The 12,960-nt window shown below is 33.2% G+C and overlaps 1 protein-coding gene across 5 annotated transcripts; it reads right to left on the reverse strand.

Moving 5' to 3' along the window:
• Positions 1–546: 546 nt before the first annotated feature.
• Positions 547–9,162, reverse strand: LOC109862850 (transcription factor Sp4-like). 5 transcript variants are annotated; one of them, XM_020443004.1, is made up of 12 exons: positions 8,494–9,161; positions 8,257–8,380; positions 6,934–7,134; positions 6,523–6,834; positions 6,032–6,437; positions 5,646–5,827; positions 5,423–5,512; positions 4,954–5,331; positions 4,643–4,880; positions 4,055–4,535; positions 3,630–3,924; positions 547–3,528 (listed from the first exon to the last, which is right to left on the reverse strand). In XM_020443004.1, the coding sequence occupies exons 3-12, from the start codon at positions 6,967–6,969 to the stop codon at positions 3,364–3,366; spliced, it is 2,583 nt and encodes an 860-aa protein (XP_020298593.1). In that variant the 5' UTR covers positions 6,970–7,134; positions 8,257–8,380; positions 8,494–9,161; the 3' UTR covers positions 547–3,363. The 5 variants fall into 5 exon arrangements, with proteins under 5 accessions (XP_020298593.1, XP_020298595.1, XP_020298596.1 ...); XM_020443006.1 differs by lacking the exon at positions 8,257–8,380; XM_020443007.1 differs by lacking the exons at positions 8,257–8,380; positions 8,494–9,161 and adding an exon at positions 7,912–8,179.
• Between the last annotated feature and the right edge of the window lie 3,798 nt (positions 9,163–12,960).

Raw genomic sequence — 12,960 nt, forward strand, 5'->3', positions numbered from 1 at the left:
TCGTGGACATCGCTACGTAGTTGCCAATGTGCACCACCCATGGACATGCGCTAGCTTACGGGCCGGTATAGCGATCGTAAAAACTCTTATGGGCCTGGCCGCTCTCATTCTTCTCTCTGCTATCAGATTCTAGTAACTTTTCAGGGTTGCCACCTTAGAGCGTGGTCTTGTGCTAAATCACTTTCAATACACCCATAGACATGAAATATTATAATATATATTTATATATACTTTTTAGCAAATAATGCTCTGTAAATTTAATGTTTAAGAGAAATATTTATTCGTGAATAAAGAAAATAGAATGCTGTAATACAAAATGTTGATGTTATTTTTCTTTAATATTCTATGTTGGGAAATCAACAAAAATATCACTTTCTAGAAAAAAAATTTCTAGTCGATGAATCTGAACATAGTGTATATATTGTATATACAAACGCTGCGATTGATTCAAATTCAGATTAAACTCTACGATAACACTTTTATTTATGTATGCCATGTATTACAAAGTACCACGATTAAAATAAAAGACTTTCATAAATATTTTAATAAATAATTAAAGGAGAGTTAAATATTTCGATAGTTTTGAGATATCAAAGGATATTTATAAATGTAAAAATTTTCTCGTGCAAAAATTTTTATACATTGATTTACAGTACATATATATACATATATATGTATATACACAATCGGAATAAAAAAATAGATTCGTATATTGCGAGAATTGCGACTTACATCTATATAATTCGCTGCACCATACTATTTTTTATTATACAAAGAACAAATAGTTCTAGGCGATGATTCTATTTGATTATTATATCAATTATACAAACTGTAGTTAGATATACATTAATATACATATTATGCACATTGAAGTTTTTTAAACTATTTCAAAACATGTCAGAAGTAATGTTATTTTTTTATAGTTAACGCCGAAGTAAATCAATTCTTTCGCATACTTTTGCTAACATTCGATCATAAATCAATAAAAGTTATATATTATACATATACAAAAATGTTTGGACGTTATTATACATAAAGTATGTATGTGTAAGTAATTATCAAAAATGAAGTAAAAAGTGCAGTGAGTATTTAAGAAATTTAAAGCTATTTTCGTTAAAACTCAGTTTTTAAAAAGTTAAACATTTCTCTAATATTTTAATGTAATCAAGTATATCAAGTATATCAAGTATATTGCATTGAACGCCACAAAAGTTATCAAGAAGCTAATAAACGTATTATTACGATTAAAACCAATTGTTACCATAATTTCAACTGCGATTATTAGATATTCATATAACTTTGACTCTTAAAAAGTAAATTTTGAAATATCACTGCATTAGGCTGCAGTTATATTTCCAAGCGATATGAAATAAGTAAAAGACGGCAAGCAATGAGGGAGATGTCACTTATAGTTGAGACATATATTATTTTTATTCTTCTTATTATTTTCTATTACAAGTATTGAACACCTCCCGTCGCCTGCCGCTTATTATCCATCGCTCATAACGCAGCATTACTAGTATATCTAACTCGAATAAATCGCTATAAATTTGAATTATTTATAAAAGCGTCTATGTTTATTTATACAAGTAGCAATTATCTTTCAATTCGACTTCTTTTTTAAATTTTCAGACACTAAAAATCTGCTAAATATTTATGTACAACTCAAGCTTAAACATATCTCCTCTTCTTTCTAACATATTATCTTCTTTTACATATTTTTTCTGTTTTTAAATAATAGAATACTGAGAATTGATACAATCATTGATTTGATTTACATTGTACAATTACATACAAAAACTGGCAATGATTTATACTGTACATTCAATACCTTCCTATCTTTGAATCAATCTAAGGACATTCTATTTTGAATTATACGCTTTATTTCTGACTTTCTTTTTATGTATTATAAACATTATTTGAACACTAGCTTAATATAATATTAATAATACTTTATATTACAGTTAAATTAATAATACTAACATTACAGTGTGTTATAAAATCCAGAAAGCGTTTAATTGAAAATATCGAGTGACCTTAGATCAAATATTAAAGCTTCATTGAATGTTTATTTTGCCGCTAAGTTGAATTATAATTAAAAAAAGACCAATTATCAGCAATTAAATGAGCACTTTAACAGAAATTTCCAACAGTTGATTGACATTAATGCTTTCACATTTTTATTTTTTTATTAGATCAAGAATTATTCAATATTTTTCATTAGATGTGTGTGCTTTATATGTTTAGAATTTAATATTATTTTAAGAGATAGAAGTGTAAAGTTTATTTAAATTTGATATTATCCAAATATAGTTGATACTTATCCGGATAGCTGATAATTGTAACATTTCAAAACTTCGAGGTATTTAAAATATCTGAACGTCGAATTTAAAATAACGACTTTAGTTCCATATGATATATCGGATCCGAATCAGACATTGTAGAGTTGCATCAAATCTGAATTTAATATTCTATTATTCAGTAAACAAAATTGGAAGAAAATTCTACATTTGATAAATATTAAGCATCTTAATAACAAGTAAACAAATTGATAAAATATTAAGTTCGTGTATTTATAGTTGATTCAACTTGAGACCAGAGTTGCAAACTCTGACCAGCTAGCACCAAGAACACCGAGGTAGTGGGGGCACGCACACCATAAATTCTCGCTTGAGTACGTGTCCTCACCTTCTCGGTGTTCTCGGTGCTAGCCGGTCAGAGTTTGCAACTCTGCTTGAGACTCGATTTGAATTGGAAGTGCTTTTCAGTTAGCGATACAAGTCATTCTGTCCTTGTTCAATATTCAGTGAGAAACAAAGACAGAATGAGTTTTGTGTCGACTTGTGTCGTTAACTGGAAAGCATCTATAAATTTAAAAGAATCAAAATATTGTTTCTGAATGTAACTCAATCGATTGTATGTTGAATAACGATGTCGATTATAAATACAGGTCTGAAAACAAATTTATTATGGCTGCAACGAAATGGCTAAACAAACTCAAGAGCTTTGAAATCATTAAAAAAAGTATGTACAGTTGGTACGCATCAATGTTTAAGATTTTGAGCTGTGCGTATCACTTCTAGATATTTGTGTATTATAACCGTAAGTTCTGGTTAATATTTCATTGCTACGTTTTTGTTGTACAATCAAGATTTTGAACACATTGAATAGTTTATCGGATAGGAAAGTTTTTCTAGGAATTCAATCTCTACATCTTTCAATTAGATTTTTGTCATACAAAACAAACTACAATAAATGATAGTTAAAGATCGATTTGAGAAAAACAAACTATTAGATCATTTACCTTGAAACATTTGTTTCCTTGGTGCACGTATGATATACACTGTTGTCACTACAAGATTTTTATTCATTTGTTACGTGATTTGATGATTCACTTTTTAGGTTTTCTATTTGTTCTGAAATAATAATTTCAGATTGGTCATTGTCCTTTTGTAACGCTATAATAATTTTTTGTTCAGTGGAAGACTGGCTATCAGAAGAGCCCTCCTGAGTCGAGGTAGCGGCTTCCTAAAGTTTGATATATATTATATTGTATTTGTACATATTATGTTATATTTGTATGGCATATTATGTTTACTTAGTGCATGGTTCGACTGAATTATACTTGCCATACTTCGTATCTTCGTGTGTGTTTTAATATGTTTTGTTAAATGATCCGATCGCATAAATTTCTTAGTACACTCTGGACACTGGAAACGTTTTTCACCAGTGTGAGTTCGACGATGTCTTTGAAGCTCATCGGATCTGGTGAATTTTTTACCACAAAATATCCAGCTGCAAACAAACGGTCGTTCGCCGCTATGCCAACGTAAATGAGCACGTAAATGGCTCGTTTTTCCATATACTTTATTGCATCCGGCAATGTGACATACATGTTGCCGCTTTCTGCTCATGTCTCTGTTTCTATAAAAAATAAAATAGATTTTTAACCTAATACTTTTAGTCTAAATAAACGAGTGAAACATTTATTGTTGAAAGAATATTAATGATCGATATTATTACACTCACTTGTTTTTTAAATTATTATACTCACTTGTCTCCGTCGCCACAGTTGGGACATGTACACGCGACTCTTCTACGGTGTTGCTTCAGAGTATTGTCATTGTCCGCATTCGAGTTATTTGCATTTGACATTTGATGTTGATGAGATATAGGAGCAGCAGATGTCAAAGTTCCGTTAGATTGAAGGGTCTGAAGAATTTGCCACTTTGTAGGATCACTCGTGTCAAGCTGCACGGTTGGTGTAGCCGCAACAATAGGTGTAGCAGTAGTAGGTAACGTTTGCATTGTAGCTGGTTGTAAGGCGCTCGCTGGTATTACTTGAACATTGCCTAAGCCTGGGATATTTTGTACAGGTATTGATTGCAAAAAACTGTTAGTTGCATTCATTCCGGTTGTTGGCTGAATTTGCATTATACTTCCATTGCTTATATTCCTCATCATGTTACCTTGCTGCGCGGTTAAATTTGCTAATGCCGATGCAGGAATAAGAGTTAATTGTTGACCTTGCGCTCCTGTGTAAGTAAACACCATGAGTCATTATTCAATCTCTCAAAATGTTATTTTGTTGTAATACATAATCTAATACATGTGTGTGTGTGTGTGTAATTGATTCGCTTACCTGTAATCGTAATGGGTTGTACCGTTGGTTGAGTTGATTGAGCAGCAGGGATGTGTATTACTTGTCCAGCGGTTAATTGACTGGCGTCAATATTAGTTATTTTAATGTCGTTTTCTACCGTTTCTGGTGGTCTTGTTAAAGTAGATAATGTTTGTACATCGATTTTTTGACCATCTTTTGTAGTAATAACATTAGTATTTCCAGCTATACTTCTTCCTATAGCACCTATACCAAGTACCTAAAAGAAATGTACCATGTTAGAAATAATTGTATCACAAATGTAGTGTTTCAGATTTAGAAATATATATTACCTGAACATTGGTAGGAGTTGCAACTGTTGTGCTCCAAGTCGCTACCGTTGACGATGGGGTCGATGATTGTTGTATCTGCTGCTGCTGCTGCTGCTGCTGCTGCTGCTGTTGTTGTTGTTGCTGTTGTTGCTGCTGCTGCGACTGTGACTGCTGCTGCTGTTGTTGCTGTTGTGATGATTGCGCTTGCTGTTGCATCACTTGTTGTACTACTTGTTGTACCTGCTGTTGTTGTACTTGTTGGTGTTGTTGCACTTGAGCTTGAGCAACTTGTTGCTGCTGAACCGACTGTACTACTTGTTGTTGAGTTTGTTGTTGGACAACTTGCTGTTGCGCTTGTTGATGTGCAACTTGCTGAGCTACTTGAGTTACTTGCTGACTCTGTCATAGTACGTCCATTATTAGTAGATAGATGTATCAGAGTGTAGCAGCAAAAAAAGAAAAATGATATGAGTGTATATTTGAATTTTACCTGAAGGCTTTGTAACTGTGGTAAATTGGCAATTTGCACTTGTTGTATCTGTCCATTCGGTGTGATTATTTGTGCCACTTGAGGTATTTGCTAAAATTAAAATAATTAAAATAAGCGTTTTGTCAATAATCGATAATGTGTAGAGCAAAATGTATTTTGTAATCTGATAAAGATTTACTTGCTAAATCCATTATAATCTATTTTTTATGATTGAATAACTCACTTGTGTAAGTTGCGGTATCATTTGGGCTGCAGGCATATTAAACACACCACCCAAGGCTTGAACGGGAAAATGCACCGTTTGAAAAACGGTCTGTCCGTTGGTAGTGACAGGTACTTGTACAGGCACCGTTTGTTGAACATGTTGCATAGGAAACTGAAATGGTCTTACTTGTACACTTTGACCTATAACACAAGTTAGTTGATTATTCTACTCGACACTTGTTTAAAATACATTTTATACTGATTACAATCCAAACTAAAATTATAATAAAAAATTTAATTTTAAAATTGTAGTTAAAAATATATATTTAAAATAAAAAAATAAATTGGAAATTTAGAAATAATTCTATAATAAATAGAAAAGCATTTCTGCAATGCAATACGTACCTGTTGGCAATTGAACTGTTTGTCCTGTAATATTTTGTATAATCGATGTAGGAAAGACATTTGGTGCTCTTATGAGACTAACTGGTTGTGGCGTAATAATTGTCTGGCCATTTGCTAATTGTACCTGCTGACCAGCAAGTTGCATTTGTTGACTATTGGCAGTAGCAAACTGCATTGTTGGCTGTGTTTGATGATGGCTACCTGCCGCGGATATAGCAGAAGATGGAATAAACAAAGCTTCCTGACCATCTATATTAACGGTCTGCATTTGTGGAATTACACTATAGCTGAGCTGTTGCTGTGGTTGTTGTTGCTGTTGCGCTTGCTGCTGCTGCTGAGTTTGTTGCTGATTCTGTTGTTGCTGCTGAAGAGCTGCTTGTGCCTGAGTACTGATAATCTGAGCACTCTGTAGAAATATAACATTTTTTTAAATTCAAAACAAAAAGAACTAGAGAAAAAAAAATCTACAAAACTTTGCAATGTTCACATACTTGTAAGAATTGATGAGGTAGTGATTGTACAGAGATCGCTTGTGTTCTTTGCTGATCATGTTGTGGTTGTTGAGTTTGTAAGGGCACAAAGTTTTGAAGTGTAATAACTTGCGGTTGTTGTTGTTGCTGCTGAGCTTGTTGTTGAATATTATTAACATCTTGTTGTTGCAATTGTTGCAATACACTTGCGTTCAAAAAACGTATTTGTGGTTGCGCAGTTTGCTGCTGTTGCTGCTCTAGTTGTTGCTGATCTACTTCCTCTTGTTGTTGCTGCTGTTGCTGTGCTTGCAAAGGATCATCTTCAATTTCTTCCTATACATGCAATTTATAGAATGATAATTTTTTACAATATGATGATCTGTTTAGAAGAGAGATAATTTCAATGGTAAAATTTACATGCTTATAACTTACTTGTGGAATATTTCTTCCATCTATACTTCGTTTCATGATAAATAATTGTGTTTTACACCATACAAGATTTATAATATTGCATGTAATGCCATTTCGTATAAAGTCCTTTTGTGCTAGGAATCCATAGTGTCTAACAAATAGCACTGTATTTTGAGAATTTCCTTGGTATAAAAATCAAACTGTCTCAGAGAGATAACGTTTCTATAACCACAAATATAATTTTCAAAACATTAAGGTAAAGTTAATATATGAACACAATATATGAAATAAATAGCAAAAGCTAAATACATATCAAAAGAATTTATAGAAGCAAGTGAATCTAGAAAAACAAATAACTAGTAAGTTGTTGCTGCAAAACCAGTAGCAAAAGAGTCGCACAAAGATTTCTATTTTTAGAGAACAAAAAAACATAAAGCATCACATGTTATGTATATATCTTGCTTTTTTAATAAAACAAAGATGCTACCAGATAAAATAGTTTGATATTCTTAATTCTATTACTTTACAATAAAAATAAAACATTAAGAATACATAATTTATAAACATCAAAAAGTAATTGTGCGTATGTATCTGTGTGTAAAAACATTTTTTCGCAAAGGTATAAATATAATTTTGATATAACAAGAATTTCCATCACCACTTTATCTTACACACTTCCACTGACAAAACAAAAGATATTCTCGCGACACGCGGGAACTCTCAAACGTGAACCGCCTCTTTATCCACCCCTGTATTCATCGCCCCACCCGATTGATATCAAAGCACGCGCATGAGCCTTGACACAATAGCAGAGCAGTGTGTATCGTCATACCGCCCACTTGGTTGTCCGCCGCTTGTTCGCGTTCTCACGTCGTACCCGCGATAACGGGGAAGGCAGACTCGCGATGCAAGCCTCCACCCACCGCGCACACGGGACTCCACCTTGAAGACAAACACGTGTTGCCCCGCAAAAGACACCCACACTCATACTCTACCTACCTACGCGTGCAAGTCAGATGTTACCAACGCTACTAAACTACTGTAGTCATTCAAGTAGTTTGATTAAATAGATTCCATTCAATTAAATAGAAAAAACGTATTGCTTTTAACCATACGTCGCTTACAAAGGATATAATCTGCAAAGACGATGTTGCATATATGTGTATCTACGTTAGTAAGACTAATATAGTAGAACATTCGCGAAAGCTCGCTCAGCAACTCGTGCATCGCACAAATGCATGCGCGCGCACACACACACACACACACACACACACGTGCGACTTACTGTACTATATGTATGTTTATGTACGTTTCTATATGTAGTAACTACTATAGTCCACGTACCGAGTAATCACTTAAGTGTTGACTGTAGCTATCTTTCCGATATAATTAAATATACGCTAATTTTAATGTTCGAAGCTGTTTGTTACCGCAGTAGCAGTGCGATACATGCTGAACGTAGAGTATTCTGCAATAGATTATGTGTGATCGTACAAAGCGTGTATTATCACTACAAGTTGACAAAAAGTGATACAATAAAACTCATCAGAATTATCAAATCACAACCACGTGTACACGTACTACGTCTTCAACTACACACTCCGGTCAATCGCGCATCCACCCACGTTTTAACGAGGGAAACGACACAAAACACGAATGCTGACGAATACCGCTATGAAGAGGCACAGTAGAGAAGTACCCATGGATACGAGAACAGGACCAATGGGCGGTGCGCGAGGTGGCAACGTTGCCGTACATTCATCAAGATGATACGGCTCCGCTGATTGGTTCGCTGCGTACACGATTTTCCTGGCTGGAGCTAGTCATAGTTAGCTGGGGCGTCGTTCTACAGGGACGTCTCTTCGGCAAGGATGTATATGGAAAATCACTTCGGTCAACTAGCTTGTTAAACAGGATACCACGCATCTTATTCCCTACATTTTTTCTGATATCCTTTACTTCTTCCCACTTTTTACCCAAAAGTAAAGTATGAACTACAGTGACGAAGAATATAGAACATAGTATGTATAATTTTTGTAACAATGTGCTGCAATGTCATTTGCTACAACACGACTTTCACTTTTTTTTTGAGTTCCTATTAGAATAAAAATCCTAACAGTACAGATGTTCAAAAGATCTCAATCCATTAGATATCCATGTACTATATGCGAGTAATGGGAATGATTGTGTGATTTATCTGTATCTATTAAGAAAGAGTATTTATTAAGAAAAACTGTCCGAGAGAGAGAGAGACAAAGTGTCCGACAATTAGTGTAAAATCTCTCGTAGGCAGGTAAAAGGAGTAAAATTGAGTCGAAAAGTCCTGAACCAGTTTTTTCTATTACATATAATAAAGGAGTAATTATTAAATAAATCAAGGCAATCAGCGCCTATCTTTAGCCGACGCACGTCAGTGAACCACGCGCCTGGTGTGCGTGAGCGCTCCGCGCGGCTCACTGACGTGCGCCTGGCTAAAGATCGGCGCTGATTGGCTTGATTTATTCAATAATTACTTCTTTATTATATATAATAGGAAAAAATGGTTCAGGACTTTTCGACTCAGTTTTACTCCTTCTATCTGCCTACAAGAGATTTTACACTAATTGTCGGACACTTTGTATATATGAAAGAGAGAAAAATTATCTCAATTTTTTACATAATTATTTATCTCGTATAATTATTTATAATTATATAATTATAATTATTTATACTCAGATATGGAATTTGTCTATATATACAGTACTTTTTTGACGAGTTAATTAAAAGGAATTTATAAAAGTAGAAGAATATTTTATTTTACAGAAATAATCATGTTAACACGAATGTTATATTCCGCAACTAACAAGTGTTATATGTTAGTAAATAATTTGTAAGTACATTATTTGTTTTTACTTTGTACCATAAACATATAAGTATGAACTAAAAATTGCGAGGTACATATGTATTCATTTCACGATACGTTGTAACATGTAACTTCGCAAATCATCAAAAATAACCGAACGTTTCTCTTTGAAGTTTCATGAAATTCGACGGTGTGTGTGTGTGTGTAAACTCAATGCTGTACGTAACACGAAAATAATATGCAATCGTACCCATAGACGTATATGTCAGCGTAACTTAATTGTGTATTTACATTCGTGTCATTCATGTGTAGAATAAAAATACATATTTAGAAGTCAATTTTTCTATTATTTATATATTGCAGAAACGTTAATAAACACAAGGCAAAACTCGTGTACGTCGCACATTCAGCGCGCACGTTTGTTTGCTTCGCGCGAAGCTAACTTCACCTTTCTCGTCGCATTCTACCGACATCGCACCGAATTTTTCTAGCGATGTCATTGTTGACGGTCGTAATTTCTAGTCTATACTTGTGTATGGTTTATATACGATAAACCAAATAATTGATAATGTATTCCAATTTGAATACCTAGGCAACCAGCTAACGTTATAATGACGTTAATATAAAGTCAGTTTTTGACCAGTTCGACGTTAGTTTATGACGTGATATTAACGTAATGACGACGTGAGTTTGTCTCGTCAAAAATAACGACAGGTTAATGACGTTTACTTACGTCATTAATCTGACGTAACGTCATTAATGTGTCATCCCACATAGCACGTAATATTACTGCAATATCACACACAATATTGCTTTTCTATTGCAATATTACACTCTAATATAATAGAAATATTACCGTAATGGTAATGTAATATCACAATAATATTAAAATGTCCGCCAAAATGCATCACAGTAATATTACAATAATATGTAAAAAAAACTAATGGCACATTGTAAGAGGGTAATTAATTCGAGATTTCACTCAAAATAATCTTTGGAGACTTGATTCAGTTTGTCGATTAACTAATTAACCCTCAATGACCTCAATGAAAAGTATTAGGTCCGGAAAAAATCCTGAGGAGTGATGGTGAGATTTGAACTCGAGATCTCCATATTCGCAGCATCTGCACTTGTTCCTTACTTAAAATATAATTCTTTTCTCTGCTTTTCTCAAGCTATTCTACGCATTTCATTTATTACTTATTTAAATTATTTTTTTATCACAAATATTGCACTGCAAATGTTTAATAAAATAATAACTTAAATAAGTAATAAATTAAAAATATTGCAGTGCAATATTTTTAATAAAATGCCTGCAACAATGTATAAGACTATTTCTCTTATTATTAGTAATATTATTAAATATAATTTAAAATACGTTTTTCAGCGAGAACAAATTTTTTGTAACATGTACTGATCCTTAAAGTCAATTTTTAATAAATATATACCAAATGATATAGAAAAATATGTACACATAAAAATATATACACATTTATATGTATCAATTTTATTATACATATAATAATAATTATGTAGTAAAAATGTTATACACAAACAAAGTGTTTTTTGTTGATATACTACATTTTGAAAACAAAGCATTTATGGTTAAAACAAAAGTTGTTAGGTTTTTACAACAACGTAGCAAAAGATATACAGGGTGTCCCAAAATTGGTTTAACATCTCTCGTAGGCAGGTAGAAGGAATAAAACTGAGTCGAAAAGTCCTATACCATTTTGCTAGATTCGCAATAGTTACTGAGATTTTAATTAACAAAGATCCGCGAATAAGCGTGCATCGGGCTGTCTTACGCGCGTAGGACAGCCCGGCGCGTTTCACACAATTACATTTTAATATGTATATGTTATAGTATATGCTGTTATATTAGCTCCTCCTATATGTCGCTATGGGTAACACCGTTAGCGCGCGAAGCGCGGCGGGCAGTCTTAGTAAAGTCTTATGCGCGTAAGACAGCCCGATGCATGCTTATTCGCGGATCTTTGTTAATTAAAACCTCAGTAACTATTGCGAATCTAGCAAAATGGTATAGGACTTTTCACCTCAGTTTTATTTCTTCTACCTGCCTACGAGAGATGTTAAACCAATTCTGGGACACCCTGTATATAAGTTGATATATGACGTGAACGCGACATCTAAATGACGTCATATCGGCGACCTCAACTTTTGGTATTGTAATGACGTCAAAATAACATACCATTTATATTACTTAACGTCGTAGTCATCAAAATCACTTCATAATCACGTCATTATCACGTAAGCTTGCTTGCTGGGTATTTAACGATATATATACATAGTAATTTGTATATTACTTTCCTGTATTTTTATTAAATCTAGATACTTCTGTAATATCAAAAAATGAAGGGCAAAACAAATCTATCACCAATTTGATAATGCCTTCATTTAAGAAATATGGTATAAGTATATCTAAGAAAACTATAATTAATAATTATACTTAATCTTTATTTTTATTGAATCTAGTATTTATAAAATAATGTATATATTGCTAATTTTTTGTGTTATAAAAACATTTATATAATAAAACATTTATATAATGAAATATTTACATAATAAAATGAAAACCTTTTATTGTGCAGTGTTTATTTTATTTACTGTGAAAAATTAAAACCTAACTCTTCCTTTTATTAACTCTATTTTATTAAAAACGAAAATTTACATATATGTCTGCGTATAAAATCACTTCTACACATTATACATACACACACATTATATATACATTATATAAGTACACGATAGCAAGAAATCGTGCACGTCAAAAGAAATAGTTTCTTCTCCGATTCTCTTTTAATACGAATATTTCGATGCTCGTAACATACAAGCGTTGATAATCTGTCAGATAAAATCCATCAAATAGAAAAGAACTTTAGAGCAGGAGAAATTTTAAAGAAAAATTATTTCTTTTACCGCGCATGATTTACCGTCTTGCAATACGACATATGTATCACGTAGCGAAGAGCAGACGACACATTCCAATCGGTTACTATGGTCTAGTTTCCACCGAAACCCTCAACTTCGGTACAGATCATATATGTAATACTCCTATATTGCTAGTACGGTGCCGACCTGAAGCTCACCGTTACGGTGCAGACAATATAGTAGCCTCTCTCTCCAGCTGCTTTGTGCGCATGCGGCGCATAATGACGCTCGACCATCTATGCCCATATTTGGAC

This window comes from Pseudomyrmex gracilis, unplaced genomic scaffold (assembly GCF_002006095.1).
Source record: "Pseudomyrmex gracilis isolate BER0280 unplaced genomic scaffold, ASM200609v1 scaffold_2509, whole genome shotgun sequence".
In the NCBI taxonomy this organism is placed as follows: domain Eukaryota; kingdom Metazoa; phylum Arthropoda; class Insecta; order Hymenoptera; family Formicidae; genus Pseudomyrmex; species Pseudomyrmex gracilis.

Coding starts and splice junctions, on each gene's coding strand:
- LOC109862850 (XM_020443006.1), bottom strand. CDS start 6,969: ATGAAACGAAGTATAGATGGAAGAAATATTCCACAA. Junction 6,438..6,522: donor TACCTCATCAATTCTTACAA/GTATGTGAACAT, acceptor ATATTTCTACAG/AGTGCTCAGATTATCAGTAC. Junction 4,536..4,642: donor ACAACCCATTACGATTACAG/GTAAGCGAATCA, acceptor TTACTTACACAG/GAGCGCAAGGTCAACAATTA.